Source organism: Equus caballus, chromosome 1 (genome assembly GCF_041296265.1).
Source record: "Equus caballus isolate H_3958 breed thoroughbred chromosome 1, TB-T2T, whole genome shotgun sequence".
Classification (NCBI taxonomy): domain Eukaryota; kingdom Metazoa; phylum Chordata; class Mammalia; order Perissodactyla; family Equidae; genus Equus; species Equus caballus.
The window spans coordinates 151,237,391-151,260,331 of record NC_091684.1 but is presented as its reverse complement, the minus strand read 5'-3'; the positions used below and the strand labels follow the sequence as shown (position 1 = coordinate 151,260,331).

The 22,941-nt window shown below is 37.0% G+C and overlaps 1 protein-coding gene across 5 annotated transcripts in view; it reads right to left on the bottom strand.

Moving 5' to 3' along the window:
- Positions 1-22,941, bottom strand: part of MYO5A (myosin VA) — a 187,589-nt gene that overhangs the window by 94,160 nt on the left and 70,488 nt on the right. For all 5 annotated transcript variants that reach the window (XM_070271278.1, XM_023617284.2, XM_070271283.1 and 2 more), the window contains exons 4-8: positions 20,560-20,704; positions 7,901-8,057; positions 3,383-3,526; positions 1,122-1,203; positions 384-491 (exon numbers count right to left, since the gene is read on the bottom strand). In XM_070271278.1, the coding sequence (XP_070127379.1) occupies positions 384-491; positions 1,122-1,203; positions 3,383-3,526; positions 7,901-8,057; positions 20,560-20,704 (636 nt within the window). The remainder of the gene's footprint in view (positions 1-383; positions 492-1,121; positions 1,204-3,382; positions 3,527-7,900; positions 8,058-20,559; positions 20,705-22,941) is intronic.

Below are 22,941 nucleotides of genomic sequence, written 5' to 3'. Positions count from 1 at the left end.
TGTGCCCCTTTACCCCTTTCACCCTCCCTCCAGCCCCCTTTTGGTGGTGAACACAATGTAGTCTATACAGAAGTTGAAATATAATGATGTACCCCTAAAATTTATATAATGTTATAAATCAATGTTACCTCAATAAAAAAATAAATAAAATTGTGAACATTACATCTCTTTCTATATGACATATAAATGTCACAACTTCCACCAAATATAAGAGTTTCTACTTTTAGATAGATTTATTTGTTCCAGTTGCTTACCAAGCTAATACAAGATATTTTGTTTGCATTTTGGATTATTCAATTTAGTTCACGTAATAGAAAACTTTAGATTTGGGAAAAAAAAAAAAAGCTATTGCTCATAGGAGCCCAAGAATAAAATTACCTTACCTAGCAAAGTGCAGGCCTGCCTGGTATTTGCCATCTCCTTGGCATCATCCACTCCTTCAATCTCAGGACTGCCACCTTGCATCGTGTAATGAAAGTTATTTGCATCTCCTGCAGTTAAGGAAAATAAAGGATTTGCAGTCTGTGAAAAAATGTTGACATCTACCCTTATGCCCACTCTGAATTAGAGGCAATGAGAGCACAGTTAAGTGTATACAGCCTGGACTTCAGGTACCTGTGTTTTCAATTATATTTTAATATAAAACTCAAAATTAAATAACAGAGTAAACTGCCCATAGTTTATTTATCTTAATTGGTAAAATGAATAGTCCTCTCTTAAAGGTTTTACTCCAATCTACATGCTAAGTTAATTTCTTCAAACACTTTACTCCTCTCATCAGAAACCTCACAGGCCTCCATCACATAAACTCCTTTAAATTTTTTTTCTTTTAATAAAGGCAAATTTCAAACATACGAAAGTAGAGAGACTAGTACAATGAGCCTCTATGTGCTCATCCCCCATTTAAACAAGTATCAACTCAAGGCCAATCTTGTTTCATTTATACAGCCACTCACACCTTCTCCATCCCACGGGTTATCTTGAAGCCAGCTGCAGACCTTTTATCATTTCATCCATAATATTTCAGTATGAGATAGTCTCCTTTTAAACAAGTAAGCCTATGAACTCAGAAATTAACAGAAAACAATACCAACACAATAAATTTAATGCCATATTCATACCTAATCGCAGCATTTTAAATTCAGGTAACTTTGCTGAGGCACAAAGCTGATAGAAGATATGATAGTTTCTCTCCTCTTCTGCCTTTGAAATAAGAAGACTTTTCAATTACAGCATTTCAATCTAAAACTCAGAAAATTCAATCATGAAATAAAATTTTAATATTTAATTATCTGTTGGTACAATAAATTATCTTTTCCCAAATTTCCTAATACATGTTTATGATTATTAGATCTTATGACTTATTAGCTATATGCATATGTGTGAGTGTGTACCTGTTGGTCACATTCAACATAAAATAACTGATAGTAATCCTTTTTCAACTAGTGAACATCAACTAGTGATATATGGCATTCCCTAAAGAGATCATTGCCTTTGTGGAGAAGCTAAAACCATTTTTTGCAATACTCAATATTTTCTCACAGTACCTCTTAGATTCATGGTCTTCCTAATACTTTGAATAAAAAAGAATATCCCGTCTCTGCCAGTTTTAGTCTGGACCATCTACTGTGGCTGTTTGTAAGAAATCCACAAACGCACTACTTCATCTATACCATTTTAGCTTATATATTTTAACATCAATAAAAATATTTTATGAAGTAGAAAATAAATCATGTACAATTCTGAGATCATTCCTTAGTATTTCCTAAGAGTCTTTTCCCACATACGTACTTTAAAGACAGTTTTAATAATACTATTCATACAAAACTGAATCCTTATACTCTATCGTATCCTTGAATTCTGCACTGTATTCAGCTGACTAAAGAATAGTACAAGTAAGGCCAAGGTCAGGGTTGATGCTTCAAAGGAGCTGCTGTCTGATGAAGAATACCTATTACAAGGCACAGTAGACAGTAAACAAATTAACAATGTACCAACGATCACAACCACGATTAGGGGAGAGATCGGGTGGTCCAGAACACAGACAATAGAAAAGCAAGTGGTCTGCAGAAATGCTTGGGTCATCTTTGCACATGAAGGACAATATCAAGCATGCTCTGTTTGACTCATTTTGACATAGCAAACATCCTCAATATTATATAGCCCTGGGGGTTGGGGAACAACTAGAATTACTTCAATGTCTCTAGACAAGATAATAAGGATTAGGCCTTAATGTTTTGTCTTAAGCACTACTAGCCTCTGGTCACCATACTCACTTCACCTTTAATTGTTTGCCCATTAATCAAATTTGTACTGTTTAGAGTCAATCTTCTCTTATATCTAAATATAGTTCCCCCATTCTTTCTTCTGGTTACTAAACATTGTTTTTTCTTAAAACTATACAAGTATACATGTGTACATAGTGACAATGCTCTGTGTGTATCTGTATATGAGAACAATGGAGAAGGTGACTACTGCTTTACTATACAAACCAAGTATTATACTTTAAGTGGCCACAGATCAGGTACACTCCCAAAGCCAAAGCCAGGGTAGCTGCAGGCTGCCCAAACTCATGAGTCTCAGTATATCCCAGATACTTTCAAAGCCATAACAGACTTAGGCGACGGAAACTGTAGATTGGGCTACACGGCAGTGCCAGACGTATCTGAACCTCAAGGCAGGGGCAGCCAGGTAAGGGGCTGCAGAAAACCAATCTGACAGCATGTAGCGGGCCACCAGGAGCCCTATACTGGGAGTTTTCTAATGATAGGTCCACATTCTCTTAGCATCCTGTAAATACGTAAATGCATGCCTGCCAGTGTTGTAAATGTACAGTATTGCCCACTTGCAGATAAAAAAAGGACCAAAGGCATATATGTGAATGCAAATGCTGCAGAGATGCAAGAACAGAGTGTGTTCTTTGATAGTGGTCTGTAACTGGGTTGTGAAGATTTTTTAACCCTCATTATTCCATCCAAACAATATCATATTCTAAGAGAAGAGAAGGAAGGAAAGGGACAAGGATTATTTTTTTTGAACTTCATTCAAATTGTAACTCACTGAAGGCATAAACCAACGTCTTCCCTATCAATTGGGAAATATGAGAGACAAGACTAAACTAATGGCACCTCTTCTTAACTAAGCTTTTCCTAAAAGCATCTGTAAGAAAAAGTCAAAACCATTAAACCTAAACCAGAGCCCAGTCCCAAAGACGGTTAGTCTAATGGTTATTCCTCAGCCTCTGACAGTCCAAGGGTTGTTTGTGTAATATTGTCACAATATGCTCAAGAGTATCTGTAAATAAAATGCAAACCAGCAAGCATGAGCTCTGGAATTATATGGCAATCTAACACAAGTATATATGTATGCATGCCTGGCTTACCTGGAACACCACCCTGGATTTCTCTAAAAGGTAAGTTCTCATATTGGCACCAATGATTCGATATCTCTTATCAAAACCAATCTCAATATACTTCCCAAAACGGCTGCTATTATCATTCCTGGTTGTCTTAGCATTTCCAATTGACTGAGAAGCAAGGGAAAAAAATAAAATTTTAGAAGTGCAATTCATGACACGACATTTACAGAGTCTGTTCAGAGAAAGAAAGGACAGAGTAGAACATAAGAATTTTGCCCTTGCAGGCACAAGTGTATGCTTTGCCCACTGCACAACCACACAAATATATACTAATAGTTTGTTTGCTTGTTATTCTCACACAAATTATTTTCAGATACAGTAAACCTTAACCCAGCAGCTGGGAGGTTTTCATATACCATTTGTGGTATGTGAACACACCCATTCATACCAGCAAAGAAAGAGAAGGGATGGGACGGAGTGCTGCCAAGCCGCAGGCCCTCTTAGTTAAACATCAGGGTTTTGACTGCTTGAAAAACAGTCTGCTTTATGTAAATAAGCTGGTTATGACAAATTAACATTTTTCTGGGAAATGCTGCTCTGGTGTTCAGGGTCTCTTTAGCCAGAAGTTTCTATCATCTTATCTTGTGACAACAAAGGCCCAGTTGGACTACTTACTTGCAGAGTACTAATAATTACCCACTCAATTTAAAGCCATTTTCAGAAACCAGAGATAGTAAAATTTGCTTTGGATTTTGTATCTAACTTGTAAAACATCTACAGAATGCAGAGAATGTAACTTTCTACTAAATTTTTTATATAGTCTTAAAAATTAAAATGGCATATGTACTGCTTTCTGATTTAGGTAACATGCTTCTATAAATTTTTCTTGCAAGGCAAAGCAAAAACATGCTATAGTTAGAAAAGCAAGTGTTCACATAATGTATATATTAAACGTTTAATGAGATAATTTCATATAAGATTAATATCTTTTACTTGTGCAAAGCTTGTGACTATCACTATTAACATATTGAAACCACAGCAGAGAGAAAGATGTGAAAAAGTTCTGGAGTGTTTAAAAAGCAATACAAATATAAGTGATGAAAACAGTAGCAACACAGCCATAAAAGTTAACACAATAGATTGTCTGATCAATCAAAGAAAATCTATTTTCACTCTCTGAAATACAGGGCAGGCACTGTCCTATTTTGCTTTGGCAATGAGAACACTCCTATATTTCGGGTTAACATTTTAAGTGGTAAGAATGACTTGAAAGCTATCTTCCTAGCAAAACAACAGAGTGATCTAATGTAGCTTAAGATAATTTAACAATATAGACATTTACTCAGATATTCCCCTTCTTGATATTACAAAAAGCACAAAAAGTCTCCATATAGTCCCATTATCTTTATTTTGTTTAGAAAAAGAAATTAAAGATAAATGCACAGTTTTCTTTCAACACAACATTCTGTCAAAGAGCAGATGAAGGGTTTCATGAAGCAGCAGTTATTGAGTGCTTACCAGGCACTGTCCTAAGCACGTTCCCACCAGAAACTAAGCAAGCTGCGGAAGGGTGGTCCACATTTCTCCTCCCTCCCTGACTCGTATCCCACCTTCCATATGTCATCTCTCCCCATCCTATTCAGAGTGGGAGTCAGAGTGGCCAACCTGCCAAAACAATACTACACTCTGTGAGAAGAAGCCGTGAGCAGGCCAGGGTTGAAACAGACTCCTCTGTCTTTGAGTAACATAGAGCAAAGAATGGTAGAAGGAGCAAATGAAATAGAAGTCTGAAGATCTGGGTACCAGACCAGGTCCTACTACTAACTAGCCATCATTTAATCCTCTGAGGAGCATTAGTGCCCCAAGTGTAAATTGACTAGGATAGATGAGGATTCTTTTCAAAAGTAAAATTGCATGATTCTAAGCCTTGAATCTAATATGGAAAGAAGGTTCTATATACAAACAGTACCTTTTGTCCATTCCCCCAATTGCTTCCTGTGCCTTATAAGTTCTGTACTTACAACACCCTCCCTTAATAGTATTTTCCTTTCAATCAGCAAGAAATTGCTAAAGGAAAGGAGAAGTTTGTGGTCTTGATTTTACTGTTGACGTCAGTGAAATGTTGAGTGAGTTGCTCTTCTTTACTAAATGGAGACGAAAATCTTCAACTATGATTTTTGAGCATAAAAAAGAACTATTAAGACCCAATATGTCTCGAGAATCTTCCCTGTCCCCACTGTAGGATGTAAATTCCAGGAGAAAAAGTAAACGTCATCAAATAGAGCAAAAAAGAATCATTTCTCTGTACATCATCCGTATTTTGCAAAAGGAGACTGCTGAGGATGAGAAGTTTGCTTTCTAAAGGATAATGTGCAAATCCTCTTAGGCCCTGGGCTGTGATGCTAACTGTGTAGGATGCTCACTATTCAGTGAGGAGTTTCAGCAGATCACTGGAGACCTGGACATGCCTTTCTTGACATCACAGTAAATGTCTCTGATACAGAGACATAGTCTTAAGGCAGATTTAAAGCTACAAATTTTCTAGGCCACATATTCAGTATTTTACCTATGTTTTCTTCCTGTAACTGTAAACCCTTTGTCACCATTCTTCAGCCCCATATTCCATTTTAATCTTTCAAATTGAGATGCCTTCATTTGTAGTTGTTGAAAACTAGTTCTCTCTTTATCAAATTTTCTTACTCCAAATTCCTGTAGAGAAACTAAACCATAACATAGAAGGAAGTAGCTAAGCATAACTGATGACTTTATCTTTTTTGGTTCATCCTAGCAAACAGGGTAAATTCCTTATAATTGCATATTAAAAAGTAGTATCTGTGGCCCTTCCAAATTTTTAATATCACTCCTACTAACACAACTCATATTTGTGTAGCAGAAAAATCAATGTAGCTTTTTTTTTTGAAAGATAACATAGCAAGGTCATAAAATATTTCATTCAACTTGACATATTCCAGAAGGTTCATTCCAGACTTACATTATTATATGGTCTAGGCCTAGAAAAGATGAGATTCCCTGATGCCATCACAATCAACACTTTGGGATATTCTAACATTAGGGACTAAGAATGGCCTAAACTATTGCCAAATACCAAGAATTCGTTGTCATGACCAAAAACAGTCAAAATAATGGTAGGAAGTAAAATCCAGTTGTTTTCTGATCCAAAACCAAAATTTGGCTCTACAGATTATATTTTCCCAGTACTAACACTAGTGGCACCCACCAATATATGTGCAACTTAAATTCTTTCAGAACTTTAATATTTGCTCAAAATCTTTACTACTCTCTTTTGGCACAAACATCTGTTTCCTCCTGTCCATGCTTTTTCAGAAAACTTTCCCAGTTCTCTTTCTATAGTGCACCCAGCCCAGGAGGCCTCTTAACTTCCCCAGCATATCTTGCTCTCTCGATCCCAAGAACAGAAGCCCTGCTGCTCTAGGGGAAGCCCTGCAGGCACTGTAGGGCTGTGGGGGTGACGGCATTCTGCTCTGAAGTGTCACACACAGCACTGCAAACCAGGCACAGTTACCTCTGGACCGATTATTGCAAAAATCACTTGTACCACAGGTGCACCAGGCCAGTTTTAAACTCCATCTGTGTTTGGGTGACAAATAAGGTTTGACAAAGGAAAAAAACAGGAATAAAAAAAAACGCTGATTTGAATTTTTAATAAGGTTTGTTTCTGCATGTCCAAACTAATTTCTCTCCATTTAATGAGACTTATTTTTCTCCATTTAAAGGGACTACTTACAAAAACTAAAATCATATTGATAGACACATAATTCTCTAGTTACAAATCCTAAAATACTCAAATTCTCACACAAATAGGTCTGCTTTCTTTGGCATAAGCATTTCTACCTTGTATATATATTTCACTTCTGAAAGGAAATCTTTTCATAGTTCTTTCTTTCTCAAGAATTTAGTTATTGAATTACTTTTTCTAACCTAAGGCTCTGTGATGTGCTTGACAGAAATAAGAAAAATGTTTACAAGATCATGATTTAAGTTTATAGTTCAAATCTGGAAAAAAGTAAAAACTTATACCTAAACAAGTTGGACTAAGTACAGAAAATGGACAAAGGAATAACAAAACTCATTCATGCCTGAGCATAGTGAAGGCCGTGTTTTGCAAAGAGCTCAAATAAGATCTCGGGATTGGAAGGAAACGAGTAACTGATAGATCTAGTACCAGGAGCAATAGCTATGAATCAATCAACTAGGAGGAAAGACACTTTAAAAAGTGAAGTATCACTGCCAGCTGTTTAGAGGCAACAATTCAATGGTGGATTAAAAATGCAGGATTACGGAATAAAGTAGATTCCTCCATAGCTAGACTTTACAAAAATGTCTACCTTACTAAATTTTTACTTTTCCTAGATCTCTTACTAACATGTGGAAAAGTATTTTCCTACTTTTAGTGGCTGGGAGATCCCAGACTTTCTGACATGTGCTGTATCAATCAGTTTTTTGAGCACTACTCTTAACAAGAGAAAATAGTTAACAAGGCCAAGGCTGCTGCTGTCTTACCTCCATGATTGGGTTGGAGGCCAAGACCTTTTCCTCAACATTGGCTTCACTGGCAGAACCACTTACAGTTGCAAAGTACCGCATGGCATACTTAGCTGAGACTGTTTTTCCTGCCCCAGATTCTCCACTTACAATGATGGACTGATTTCGTTCATCTCTGTAAAACAAAGAAGAGTAACTGACAGTGCTGCCCACTTCTCAATATGATTAACATTATTCCCTCTATGTTCTCCTCAGTGAGGCAGGGTGAGTTTCTGCTGGTTCATACATGCAACAATGTGGGAAGGAACATAAGAATGGCATTTCCTAATAAAAATAACTACTTAAACTAACAATCAACAGAGAGGGAGAAGAAGATATCAAGCATTAAATTAGAGAGCATCACATCTAAGGATGAATGTGTAACAGAAGGTCTCTGACTTTTTGTGTACATATCTCAACCATATTATTTTACTCCTAGAGAATTATTTTGGCATATTACAGAACTGTTGTCAACCACCTCAAAAGAGAAAGGAGCCACAGCAAAGGAATTTAGAAGAAAATCCTATTTAATTAAAATTACAAACTGTCTATGAGCTAAGAGTCCATAAAGTAGTGGCTCCTACAAACTCCATCTTGTACTAAAGTATCCTCAATACCAGAGGAGAAATGGTTCATTTGTCGGCTGATTTGTTCAAATATGTCAGAACTCCAAGACTATCTACTATTACATCTTTAATTCATTCACACAATGACTCAAAAACTCTAAGTGATGAGCTTGCTCACAAGACTATCATTTCTTTGAGGATGTGGACCTATGTCATCTTTATCTTTAACATCCAGCACTTAGTCCAGATTCTGACACATCACAAATGCTCAAGAAATGAGTATTGATTGTAAGTAAATAGAACTTCAGTGAGTAACCTAGCCTAAGAATAAATCTCTCTACTTTGGCTATAATTCCTACTAGGACAGAAACAGGAAACTTCCACTTCCTGATATGAAACCAGCAGTCAGCTTTAATTCATCAAAATAATTGAACAACTACATAAAGACAGTATCATTTGTGCCCTTAATTTACAAAGAGACGAGATGACTTGAAAGGTTTTTAGTGGAACTATACTATAAGGCCACAAGACGGAGAGGTTACTTCACTAAAGAATATAATCTTTTTATCTTTTAAAAGAGATTTACTTATCCAACAAATATTTATTAAATACCTACTACATGCCATACATTGTGCTAAATACTAGGGATATAAGCTAAATAAGCCATGATCTGTGTCCTCAATGCAAGACAGACTAGTAATTCAAGATTATAATACACATGATGAGGCAATGAGAGGAGGAAGAGGTGATCAGGGAAGGCTTCCTGGAGATGATACCTGAGCAAGGTCAAGAAAGATGAGTAGGGAAAAGCAAGCAAGAGATGAGAAAGTTAGGAAGGGAACATTCCAGAGAGAAAACATAAATGAAGGCTCAGATACATGAGAAGTTAGGAAAGAGCAAATAATTCAGTTTGGTTGGAACATGGAGTAATGACAGATAAGGTTGCAGAGGTTAGCAAGAACTGGATCATAAAGGTCTTACATGAGATGTTGAAGCATTTGAAGTTTACCTAAAGGTCATGGAGTACCACTGCAGGGTTTTAAACAGAAAATAACACAATCCAATTAGTAAAATCACTCTGGCAGCAACGTGGAGTATGGGTGGCAAGGGGTCCAGATGAAAAACTATCACAGTCTGAACAAAGGTTGTGGTGGTCGTGACTGAGAGAAGCAGATGGGTTTAAGAGACACCGAAGTGGTGAAATCAACAGTAGTTGGCAATAAATTTCCAAAGTAGAAATTTAGGACTTTTCTAAGGAAAGGGTTCTTTTTCTTTGAGAAATGAGGGTCACTCCCTTAGTTTACAGACTTTGAAAAATACAATGGGAGTACCCAATTCAGGCCTGATTAAGTCCATTCACATCACACTACCAGGGCCACAGAGCAGCCTGTTCCTGACACTCTGATTTCTACATTGTGGGGAAAATCAGGAGGACCTAGATGACACACGAAGGAATGTTTAATTCACACAGTACAAGCTTGCATATAATCCCCACTTTTTACTCACCATGTCATTTCTTTTTTATTTGAATTTCTAGACTAAACTGGATACTCCCATTGCCTCTGTTCATTCATGGCTGATTTCAAAATAAATCACTCTAATAAAACAGTTGTCATTGTGGTGCCAATGTCCTTTCTTTTAGTCATTTAAAATGTCCTCAGAATTTATCTCTTTTGATGCATTAGTCAAAGGGACAGTATCAGCAGTCTTTGGATTCCTTTCTACAATATGATTAGAAAAATGATCTCGTCCTAGTTCCTGCATGATCAGCTCTATCACTACACCCTGTGTGAGAGCTAACGTGACAAAATTCTCCTAGAACTCCTTCCAAAAGCAAACAAGATGAGGAGGCTTCCACTAATCTGATGAAAAGAAAATATTAATGAGAATTGCTATCCTAAACTACACTGCCTTTGAAAAGCTACTTCACTCTTAATGACAAAATGTTGTATCAAAAAATATAAAAATTCATACCAATAGCCCTGTCCTATAATATGAGGAAGAAGAAAAATATTAAAAGCAGTAAGATCAAGGATTGTTCAAATGAATCCCAGAGATTTGTACAAATATACACATATACACACTGATGACAAGTGCAAGCCAGAGACCTTTTCTTTTCCTGGATTTAGGATCCTGGATCCATATGACCAACAGTTTTTAAATGTTTTTAAGGGACTTTATTATTTCTTATATTTCACTGACTTTTTGCAGAGGGGCTTGCCGTTTTTCCCAAGCCAAGCAGGGCATTCCAATATATAAATAAGTACCATTCTTCAGTTACATAAACTTCTCTGAATCCAGATTCTAGTGCTAGATCTGTCACTTCTGGCTTCACGGCTTTGAGCAACTGCACGACCTCTCTGCGTCACAGTTTCCTCATCTTTAAGATTAAATAGCATCCAACGTCTCTCTCAAATTCTAAAGTGCTATAAGCTAAAAGTCCAACTCTGGAGTTGATTTTTCAGATGTTACATTGGCCAGAGCCTGCACTCTAGGCCAGGGTAAAACTCTTGGGACCAAATACTATTGGAACAGGACAGGCGTACAGATACTCAAACGGTCTTGAATGGCTATATTTGAAATGAGCAACATTTCTTCTCTGGAGGACCCCTGAATCTGAGAATGCTAAAATCAATAAAGGGCTACAAAGAAAAAAATGTAAATAATCCATTCACCTGCTTTTAAATTAAGAACAGAAAATAAAAATCTTTATAAAATAAGAAAGTCTTTAAAATGTTTTTCAGTTCTATGTGGCCATAGAAAGAAATGTCAAAAAGACAGGACAAGAGCAGAAACAGGTAGACGGAGGGGGCCAAGTAGAGACACAGAAGGGAGAAGGATAATACATAATAAAGACCTACAAAGGGAAAAATAAGAAGAGTATGACAGAGATGAGGAGAAAACAGACAAAAACATCAGGGATAAAAATGTTATGGTTTCAAGGCGAATATCAGAGTCTACCCTCTTCTACTCATTTGCGCTGTGGGCTTTAGATTGTTGCATACATGTAAATAACTTATTATTCTTTGAAATTTTGATTGGCTGATCAGCCATTATTCATAATCCTTTGAATGCTCTTGTCCTTACATCACAAGAACATTAGTTCTTCTTTTGGGATGTAGATATCACTTCAAGGGGCTGATAAAACCAAGTTAAGGAACAGATATTCTCCACTCTTTGTCAAAGACTGATCAATCTGGAGCATCCTAAGGAGGCATGGACCAAAGATTTATGATTCTGGCTTGGCCAGTCCTCTTAAGGGCCTCCACAGTGTCCTAAATAGCCTGGGTAGTGGCTGTCTCGAAACAGAGGTGAGCTCTTCTGACCTGTTTCAGTCAGTGGTCGTTCCAGAGGCTATAATGTGACCTAAAAACCCCCACCTTAAAATACTGCTTCCTTCATTCATTCAATGCGTAATGAGCAGCCACAATGTGCCAAGCACTTTATGAAGACAAAAGACTCTAGGGTTATAGCTATTGAGAGAGACTGATGAGTATACAGTTAAAATACAGTGGAGTAATTGCTAGAAAAGAGGTTTATCCAGGATGCGATGAAAGCATGGAGGAAGGGTATGGAATTAGTGGGAGATGAGAGGAGGGGATGTCAAGAAATGTTTTCTAAAGGAGGTGACGCCTGAATTGACTCTGACATATTAGTTAGGAGAAAACTAGGTTGCATGGGAAGAAGGCGATGGGAATTAAACTATGTAGAGGCACCTGAAACCCAAGGAAAAAATTATTCAAGGACAGAATACCCACTCCGGGTTGATGAAAACCAGAGGTGTGACCTCTTAGTCTATGTTCCTTCTGTGGCCCTCAGTATATCTACTTAGTATCTGTATCTATTTGGTCTGTGCAGCTTTTCTTCATTTCATGTCTATTATGTTTTCATTTTCTACCAGGTGTATTATTTTATAGATTGTCCTTAACTTTACCCTTTAAAAAAAGTAATCTCTCTAGTTTTTCATGGTCATATTGAATACTATTCATACCTCCCAAGGCCATCAACTTGTCCTCTGCAAACTTACTGAGCACACTTTCCATTCACATCCAGGTCATTAATGAGGAAACTAAGTAACACCAGCCTCAGACCTGACTCATGCGGAACACAATTTAGTATATCCACTCATGTTGATGTTGACTCTCTGATAACCACCCACTGGGTGTTGCCATATACTGTAGTTAAATTACAAGCATCTAGGCCTAATTTTTAGCTTATAAGTGAACGTGTTCTTATGAAACAAAATCTAGAGTTTTACTTTTTCGCAAAAAGTCAATCTAAATTGTGTCTCCCTTATTTGATCCCTAACTAAAAAGATAAAATATTGCTAGTGTTATATGCTATCTTTCAAAGCTCTGTTTTTACTGTGGTGACTTAAAGATGTGGCTCCTCTTGAGACTCTAATCCCTCTCTCGTTAGAGAAGTGCTAAGTTTTTCTACATTATTATCACTCGTGAAAATCAAGCTGTCTGCTCTGTCTCTCTAAGGTTTCTGCTTTTGATCTATCCCAAAAAGAAAAGATTTAAACTCTAAAGTTGATACCAGACAGTGAGTTCAAAATGACAATATTTAATATTATTTTTGAAGTGTAAATATTTACTATGAAAGAGTATGCTGGCACTCTCGTGAAAGCTGTGCTTTAGAGAGGCAGAGAGACTATTCAGGAAATGGAAATAAGCGTTCCTTAGAGATACAGGCTGAGGTCATTCAATTCCTGCTGAGAAGCCTGTCACATGGCTATCAGATCCTTTCAGGTCAATCTGACTTCTCTGTTCCATCACTACAGAGCCTATGAGATTAATATAAAAATGCCATAACAGAAATTGCCAATTATATTTGTTTATAACTTTTATAGACTCATACTTACTGTATTTTATTCCTACTACAACTTTAGGGGGTAGATAGTACTCAGTAAGTTCTAAATTCATAAAATAAAGAATTCTGAAGAGCAATCATTTACCAGGAGCTGAGGCGGTCTCAAAGTAAAACCTGAGTGGGATCATGAAGAAGAAACAGAAATCAGGCAGATAAAGGAGCATGGAGAAGGATATTCCAGGCTGAATAAAAGGTGCAGAAATAGAAATATGCAATGTTAATTGGAGGGAACAGACATGTTTGAACAGGACTGTGTAGCTGAAAGTAAGAAAATTAAATGACAAAGAAGAAAGGCTTTGGAGTCTCAGAGCTGGATTCAAATCTCAGTTCCCAGAGACTATTTATGGGCATGATCACCTGAACAAGTCACTCTCCTCAGCTTCCTCACCTGTAGAGGAGGGGTGATAATGTCTGCTCCCAGGGATGTAATGATTAGAGGCAACATGCCTGACACCATGCTTAGCCCATAGAAGGTATCTAAATATGGCAGCTATTATTTAATAGAAGTTAACCCACCTTTATTTACTATCATCAGGTAGCATGTGTGACTTCAAGTCTATGTGCATAAATAGGATACTTGGCAGCTGAGTCACAGTTGTAACAGGAGGGATTTTATAATCTATAACAGCCAGCAGTACTTGGTCGATGAACCTCAGGACACTGAAGCATTCAGAGACTGCCTAACCAAATGAAAGAAGGGGATACCTTAAGGAAAGGCCGAGCAAGAGAGTCAGGAGTGATCAAACCAGATGGGAGGCTAAGGCAGATGAAGAGAGAATGCAGAGAAGAGACTCCATAATGATGAAGACTGTGATGATAGTAACAGCTTATATTTGAATGCTACTTAGTATTTTTCAAAGTGCTTTTATGTTTTTCATCTAATATAACGTTTACCTCTGAAGTAAGCATGACAGATATTATCTTTTCCTCGTTGGGGGAAACACTAACACACAGAGGTTAGATGGCTTATCCAAGGTTAGTGCAGAGCTGGGTTGTTACACACACCACAGCTCCTGGTTTCCAGGGGAAAGTCTATACTGTGCTCCTTCTGCTTTGCTACACAGCTCCTTACCACAGTCTGCCCTCCACCAGAAAGAAGAAAATGCTTATGCATTAGTCTCCATGAAACAGAAAGGTAACAGCAGCATACTACAAAATACCATAAATGTAAAGCTAGAATATCCAGTGAAATCGCTCCATTTTATAACTGATAAAACTGAGACCCAGGGAGATCGGGAGATTTAAGCTTATACAGTTATTTATCGATGGAGCTGTGGCTAGTACAGATATCTTTTTTCATTATACCAAGGTTACACATATAACTATCTAATTTATTTCAAGAAGACCCATAAATGAAATTTAGTCAACAAAATTTATTTACTTTACCATTCACAATGGAGAGAAAATAATACCAAATTAAAGCAACCGATATTACCTAGTTTTAAGAAAACAAAAGGAGAAAACCCTGATGTTTTAAGGAAAATAATATTGTGACTTAGTTATAAGAGAGAAATCAGTTCTAGCATGAGAATAAACTGGCAAGAATGTGAAACAAGAATATAAGAAGAAAAACAGACACATCAGCCCAAAGTTTTTCTCCTCTTTAAGTCAACAAGACTATTAAAATTAACAGGCTGGTCTATGAGGCCATTGTTTTCTGGAAGGAGCATCTTGAGAAAGGAGTCATGAGTCAAGGATCCTGGTTATCACTGCTGTCACTGGACATAAATCACTTGTGTCAGCTTTGCTTTGAGGTCAGAAGTCTGAAATCCCATTTCAACCTTGAAGATCTACAGTGGAACTCCAACCCCTTCCTCCTCCCGCCCTCCCACCCTCCCACCCCCCAGACACAACCTGTTCTCCCTGCAATCTCCTCCCTCCCAGTAAACAGCAACACCAACCTTTTGGGTGCTCAGACCAAACACCTTGCTGCCATCCCTGACTCCTCTTTTTCTCTCATAGCCCCAAAGAAACAAGCCTTTGTCCATTCTCTTAAAAATATATCCAAAAAAAAAGAACATACAACTATGTACTGGTGCTTCGGGGAGAAAAAAAATATATATATATGTACATATATATATATGTATCCAGAATCCATCCACTTCTTACCATCTCTGTTAATACCCTCCTCAACTAGATTATCATTATCTCTTGCTTGGATCAACGCAAAAACCTCCTAACTAGTCTCTTGGATTTTACCCTTGTCTCACTACAGGCTGCTCTTTTTGGTTTTGTTTTCTAACTTTACTTTTGATATGATTTCAAACTTACAGAAAATTTAAAAAATAGTAAAAAGAACTACCATATATGCTTTACTCAGATTCACCAATTGTTTAGGTTTTGCCCATCTGTTTTATTAATCTCTCTGTTTCTCTTATTCTAACATTTTCTGAACCATTTGAGAGTAGGTTACAGACATGATGCTTCCTACATATTTTAGAGTATATTTCCTAAGAGCAATGACATGCTCTCACAGATCTACAGTGACCAAAATCAGGAAATACAACACTGATATAATAGTATAATTGTTTATATTATAATAGTAATATAAACAATATAATAGCATTGTTTAATCCACAGACTATATTCTCATTTTATCAATCATTTAGCAATGTCCCCTATATAGCGATCTTCCTTCCTCATCATTAGGGATTCAATTCAGAACATTCATTGTATTTAATTGGCATGTATCATTCATTTCCTTTAATCTGGAACTGTTCCTCAGCCTTTCTTTGACTTTTTTGACCTTGACAATTTTGAAGAGTATATACAGTTACTTTGTATTTTCAGTTTTTCCGATGTTTCCTCATGATTAAATTCAGGATATGTATTTTTGGCAGGAATCTGTGGTCAGTTTTTAACATAGCTGCCAGATCATGCCACTCCTCTGCTCAAAATCCACACTCAGAGAAAAAGTAAAATTTGCTACAATAGTCTACAAGGCCTCGTATGGACCTCACAATTGCTGATCTCTCTGCCTGGAATATTCTTCCCCCCAGATATCTGAATGGCTTGCTTTCCTCCTTTCCTTCATGTTATTATTCAAAAAACAGCTTTATTTTGGGCCAGCCCGGTGGTGCAGTGGTTAAGTTCACACATTTCGCTTCGGCAGCCTGGGGTTCACAGGTTGTGGCAGGCATACCACATATAAAGTAGAGGAAGATGGGCATGAACATTAGCTCAGGGCCAGTCTTCCTCGGCAAAAAGAGGAGGATTGGTGGCAGGTGTTAGCTAAGGGCTAATCGTCCTCAAAAAACAAAACAAAAACAGCTTCACTTTTTATGGCATTAGGTAAGTTGATACCAAAGTCTATATGGAAAAAGAAAGATCCAAGCATAGCCAGGAAGATAATGAAAAAAGATGAACTATGAGGGGTTTTAATGATACCAATTAAAATATACTAAAAGATGTTAAAATTAAAGCAGTGCCATACTGGGACATAAATAGATAAAAGGAGCCGAAAATAATAGAGCCAAGAAATTGACCTGAGAACATTAGAAAATTTAGGATATAATAAAGATGGCATCTCAAATAACTGGGGCAAAGACGGGTTTTTTTCTTTCTTTTTTTTTTTTGAGCCCTGAGTTAACATCTGCTGCCAATTCTTCTCTTTTTGCTGAGGAAGATTGGCCCTGACTAATATCTGTGTCTATCTTCCTCTACTTTATATGTGGGATGCTTGCCACAGCATGGCTTATAAGTGTGGGTAGGTCTGCACCTGGGATCCAAATCGGCAAACCCTAGAATGTGGAATGTGTGAAGTTAACTGCTGCGCCACCGGCCAGCCCCAAAAGATGGGTTTCTTGATAAATGATGCTGGGATAACTGGGTAACCATTGGGAAAAAAGATAAATTTAGATCCATATCTCACATCATACAAAAGAATAAACTTCAATGGGATCAGGGATCTAAAGGTAAGTTATAAAACAATACAAGGACTAGAAGACAGCATTGATGAATTCCTCTTTTGCTTTGATGTAGGGAAAGGTTTCCTAACAATGACTCAAAATCCAGAGCAATAAAAGAAAAGACTGATAAATTTGCATGGAAAAAAACACCATAAACAAAGTCAAAAGAAAACTGAAAAATTCTGGGGAAATATTTGCAATATATACCACTTCCAAAGGGCTAATATCCCAAACATATTTTTTAAAACTCTTAAAATTGAGGATCAACAAACTAAAATCACAATAGAAAAATGCAAGAAGACATGAGTGGACCATTCACCCTACAATGAAACAAACAAATAAATAAAACGGCTCTTAAACTTATGAAAAGATGTTCAAACTCACTCATATTTAAAGAAATGCAAATGAAAACAACATTGAGATACCATTAGATTGGCAAGAACTAAAAAGAAAGACTATACGTTCTGTTGACAAGGCTTTGGGGAAACACGTACTCTTGAATATTTTTGGCAGGAATGCAAACCAGTACAACTCTTCTAGAGGGCATTGGCAATACCTAATAAAACTACATTTACGTCTACGTTTTGACCTAGCAATGCCACTTTTAGCAAATTATCTGAAGCTACATCTCTAAAAATATAAAAATACATACGCGGTTATTTATTACAGCATTGTTTTAATTGCAAAATGTTGAAAAAAATCTAAATGACCATACGTGGGGAAGTGGTTGAATAAACCAATAAAGTGGGTCGGGAAGAGAAGAAGTAACCTAAGTAACTTTGGACATCAGCACTTTAACTATATTCTGTAAGGCTAAAGACAAAATGAACTGGACACAAATATTGTTTCTGAGTGGTAAACTTGCTTTTCACAGGGTATGGGTTAGCATTTCCGAAATTACTTTATGAGTATTCCGGGATTGAGCAAACAAGTAAATATACTGTGGATGAGAGCCAGGTTTCTCAAGATGAAAGAAAGAAGTTAAAAGAAGGGAAAAGAGAGCAAGAATAAAAACTGTGGCATTGGGTTGGAATTGGAATATGAACTCATGGGCTTGAATATACATACAGATAGACACAGAAATAAATATGGATATGAATGTGTGTATGTGAGAAAAGATGTGCAAACTCTTTCATATTTAGAGAAAAGCAAATTAAAACAACACTGAGTTACCATTTCTCACCTGTCAGTTTGGTGAAAATTTAAAAGTATAACAACATATTCTGTTGGTGAGCCTGTGGGAAAACGTACATTTCCTAGCTCTGTGCATGGAGATGGCTTAGAGGCAATAACATCCCAGTAGTAATGAACACACCTAGCACCCAGATCTTGGTTTCTAAGTCTCATTCTCCAATAAAAAGAACCAGGGCTCCTTGAAGAAATGGCCGATTCCAGGGTTGGGGCAAGGATATTAGGAAATGAGCCATGTGGTGCTAGAAAGTAAAATTCTCAAAAAATGATGGAAGAATGTTGAAAGGACACTTGAAAGTGCTCCTAATGGCCAAATCTGAGACAGTTCGAACAACATAAATAATGATAGTAATGGAGAATAATCCATAGAATAAAATAAATATTCCTGAGTCTATGTTGATACAATAAAAAATGAATAAATAATAAATAAATGGGGAGAAAGGAACAGCTCTTCCTCAGAGTAGAATTCCTATTCATACACGTAGGGGAATGATGGGAATAGCAAATAACCCCTCAGTAAACACCACAGTAATAACTGTTGCAAGCAAGAATCATCAACAGATGTTAAATTAGTGAGTGAAAGTATGATGAGAAACAGGATATTTGCAGCATCCCAAAGTATTTTTCCACAGGATACTTATTAACTTCAGTTTAAAACAGTAACTTTATAGTAGAGAAATCTGGTAGATGCCACCTTAACCAAGTGATCAAAGTTAACATCCCCAGTAATCGGCACCTTGTATCTCTTTTGTATGATGCAGGGTACAACATCACTTCTGTGGTATTCCTACCCAAAACGCCTAACCTCAACCTAATCAGGAGAAAACCTGAAACAAATTTTCATGAGGGTAAGATTTTTTAATATCTGTTTTATCTAATTTTTCCACTGTTGTGTCCTCAGGGCCTGCAAGATAACTGGTGAGTATTATTCAAAAGTGTCAAAGAAAAGGAAAGAGTAATGGATGGCCTTAAATTGCAGGAGTCTAAGGAGACAGAACAAAGCGCAATGCGTGATTCTAGATTGAATCCTAGACCAGAAAAAGGACATGAGAGGGGAAAGGAGGAACTGTGAACAAGGTTTTCAGATTGGTTAATAGTATTATATCAATGTGAATTTCCTGGTTTCAAAAATTTACTATGGTTATATAACATGTTAACATTTGGGGAAGTTGGGTGTAGGGTACATGATAACTCTGTGTACTATTTTTCCAACCTTTTCTAAGTCTAAAATTACTATCTTTTAAGTTTAGGAGAAAAAAGAAGGCAGCTTTACAATGAGGCTTTCCCTGAGCCTAGTACATACACCCCCCAGCCCACCTAGCATTTCTTACCTCCTTTTCTAACTTTATTTTTCAGGATAGCACTTATTAATATGTGACAAGCTGTGTATCTTATTTATTTTTATTGTTTATCCTGCTTCACTCCATGAAGGTAAGAATTTTTGTCTGTTTTGTCTAATTTCATTTGTTTGCTGCTGTGTCCCCTGTGCCCAGAACAGTGCCTGGATGGTGCTCAATAAAGGGCTATTGAACAAGCGATGAACTGTACCTTCCAGATGACGTGAGGGGCCTCTAGGAGCACTGGCAATGTGAAACACCAGGATCCACCTCTGGTAAAGAGGGAACATCTTCACTTGATAAGAAAAAAATGGCAAGGAATGATCCTGCAACATCAATTCTCCACTCCCAAAATGTTAAGGTTCCATGGGTAATATCAAAGACGTTTTGCTGATGCTGTTCAGGCTCACTGATGTCCCTGCACATAATACTAACACTAAAATTCAATTGAATTTTAATTCTCCAAGATATAGAAAGGTTTCTTCTATCTCTTAGGCCTTTTAGTTCTGGTCTGCCACCCATTAGCTGAATGACACTGGGCCAGTCACTTAATACCACCAAACCTTGATTCACTCATCTGTGAAACACAACATCTGTCCTTGCACAGTCGCAATCATAATAAGATTCCAAAGGCATTCTGTTTAATTAATAATAACTTACAAGTTTCTATTCACTGCATTTTAAAATATCTGTGACTCAGCAAAGAAGAAATGATCACATCTAATAAGAGTCATGACATAATAAACAGAGCTTCCACCAACCTGGCCATTTGCTTGTAAGCTTCTTCAGCCACTGCAAAGATATGTGGATCCATATCACCCATGTTCTGACCACTGTATGCATTAATAATATCTTCTCCATAAATAGGCAGCTGTTCATAAGGATTTATAGCTACTAGGACTATACCTGGGGGAAGGGGTGAAAAAGCAAAAGAAGAAGTCAGTGATATCCTACTGGGCATATCAAACTTGGTATAAAGTGAGAGTCACAGTTAACACAAATTTCAATTTCAGTTAATATTGAACTAAAAAATTGTTAAGGATCAAAATACATCACAGTCTTTGCCTCATTCTACCTAGTCCTAACTAAAACACCATCTAAAAACTGGAATAGATTATTGAAAATAATGAAAATTGTGGCAATGTTAGAAGACTTTTAAATATTTTCATAATTTTAAACCAAAAATTCTACTTCTAGAAATTTATCCAAATGAAATAATCAAAGATTCAAGCAAAGAGTTTTTTAAATAAAGTTTATCATAATGTTTTTCAAAACAGTAAAAAGTGGAAACAGATAAAATATATAATAAAGGGAGAGTGGTTAAATACATTTTGTTATATTCACATGACAAACTATTGTGCCACCACCACAAATCACATTTTTAAAGAATATTAAATGTCACAGGAAAACATGAGACAAAACTATAGACTGATTCCAATTTTATATCTATACTTTCTCACATATACACATAGATAGCATATAAGTCAACATGAGACTGGTTATTTTTCAGCGGTGAATTACATGCAATTATTTTTCCTTTTTCATACTTTTTTTGTATTTCACTAAATTTTACAGTAGGTGGGGGCTGGCCCTGTGGCTGAGTGGTTAAAGTTCCATGTGCTTTGCTTTGGCATCCTGGGTTGGTGGGTTCAGATCCCGGGCATGGACCTACTCCACTCATCAGCCATGCTGTGGAGGCATTCCACATACAAAATAGAGGAAGATTGGCACAGATGTTAGCTCAGGACGAATCTTCATCACACTCACACAAAAAATTTACAGTAGGTGTATATTAAAGTAATAAAGTCATTCATTCAACAAATATTTATTCAGCTCCAATTATGTGTCAAGTCCTTTCTAAGTGCTAGGTTTACAAGAGTAAACAAAAAATGACAAATCTTTACCCTTGTGGACCTTATAGTCTAGTGGGAAATTCAGACAATTAACCAGTAAGAAAAAGTATATGTCACAGGTTAGACAGTAGTAAGGAAAAAAGGAGGAAAGCTAAACAGAGAAGGGAGACAGATACGAAGGAGGGGCAGAGGGGTTCATAATTTAGATAGGGTGGGCAGGGAAGGCTTTACTCAGAAGGTAAGTATGCGCAAGAAAAAATACATTGAAGAAAAACGAAAATGGAGAAAGAAATATGCAGTTAATAGGGAAAAAAAGAGTTAATCAAGGATATAAAAGATATAAACTCTTTTAAGATGAAAAGATGGCTGTCCCTGTCCAAAACAGGAGAGTAATGAAGACGTGATGAGCACTGAGTGGGGTGCCCAAGCAAACAAATCTAGAAGGAAATCAATGGAAATCTCAGATGTGAGTCTCATAAGAGAGTGATTAGCAAAGAAAGATAAGAAGTCACCAAGAAAAAAGAGGCAGGGATGAGGAGAAAATAAACGATAAGAAAACCGAGAGAGAGAAAAAGAAGGAAAGGGGAAAGGAACCCAAATGCACACACATGTGCATGCTTAATTTCTAAGAGAAGAATCCTGAGCTGGGTCACTGGCAGCTAATACCACAGCGAGCAGGGGTCCAGGCAAGCAGATCAAGCAAGAATAGTTACTACGAGTCAAGTCAGTCCTGCATCTCTAAGTAATTGAGAAAAAGAGAACACAAAACTTCTTGAACTTGGCACAAAGATACGTCTTTGGACATCTACTCTTCATATGGTAGTTTTGTAAGAGATGAAAATAACTGTCAAATTGTCATTGAATTTGGCACATGACTTTTGTGGGGGAAAAGAATCAAAAGATGCGCCCAGTTCTTTTTATATTGAGCAAAATTATATAAGTTCACAAAAGAACTTATTCAGCATAAAATGTACCTAGCTAATGAACATTGGGAAATCTTTATTTTTCATTTTTGCTGAGGAAGATTCACCCTGAGCTAATATCCATTGCCAAGCTTCCTCTATTTTGCATGTGGCTCACCACCACAACATGGCCACTGACGAGTGGTGTGGGTCTGCACCCAGGAACCAAACCTGGGCTGCCGAAGTGGAGCGTGCCGAACTTAATCACTAGGCCATTGGGCCAGCCCTGGTAAATCATTTTGATAACACTGAAGTAATTTTGTCCCTAAGAGAAAATCTAACCACAGCCTTCTTTCCCCATGCACAATATTTCCATGGCTATGTCCAT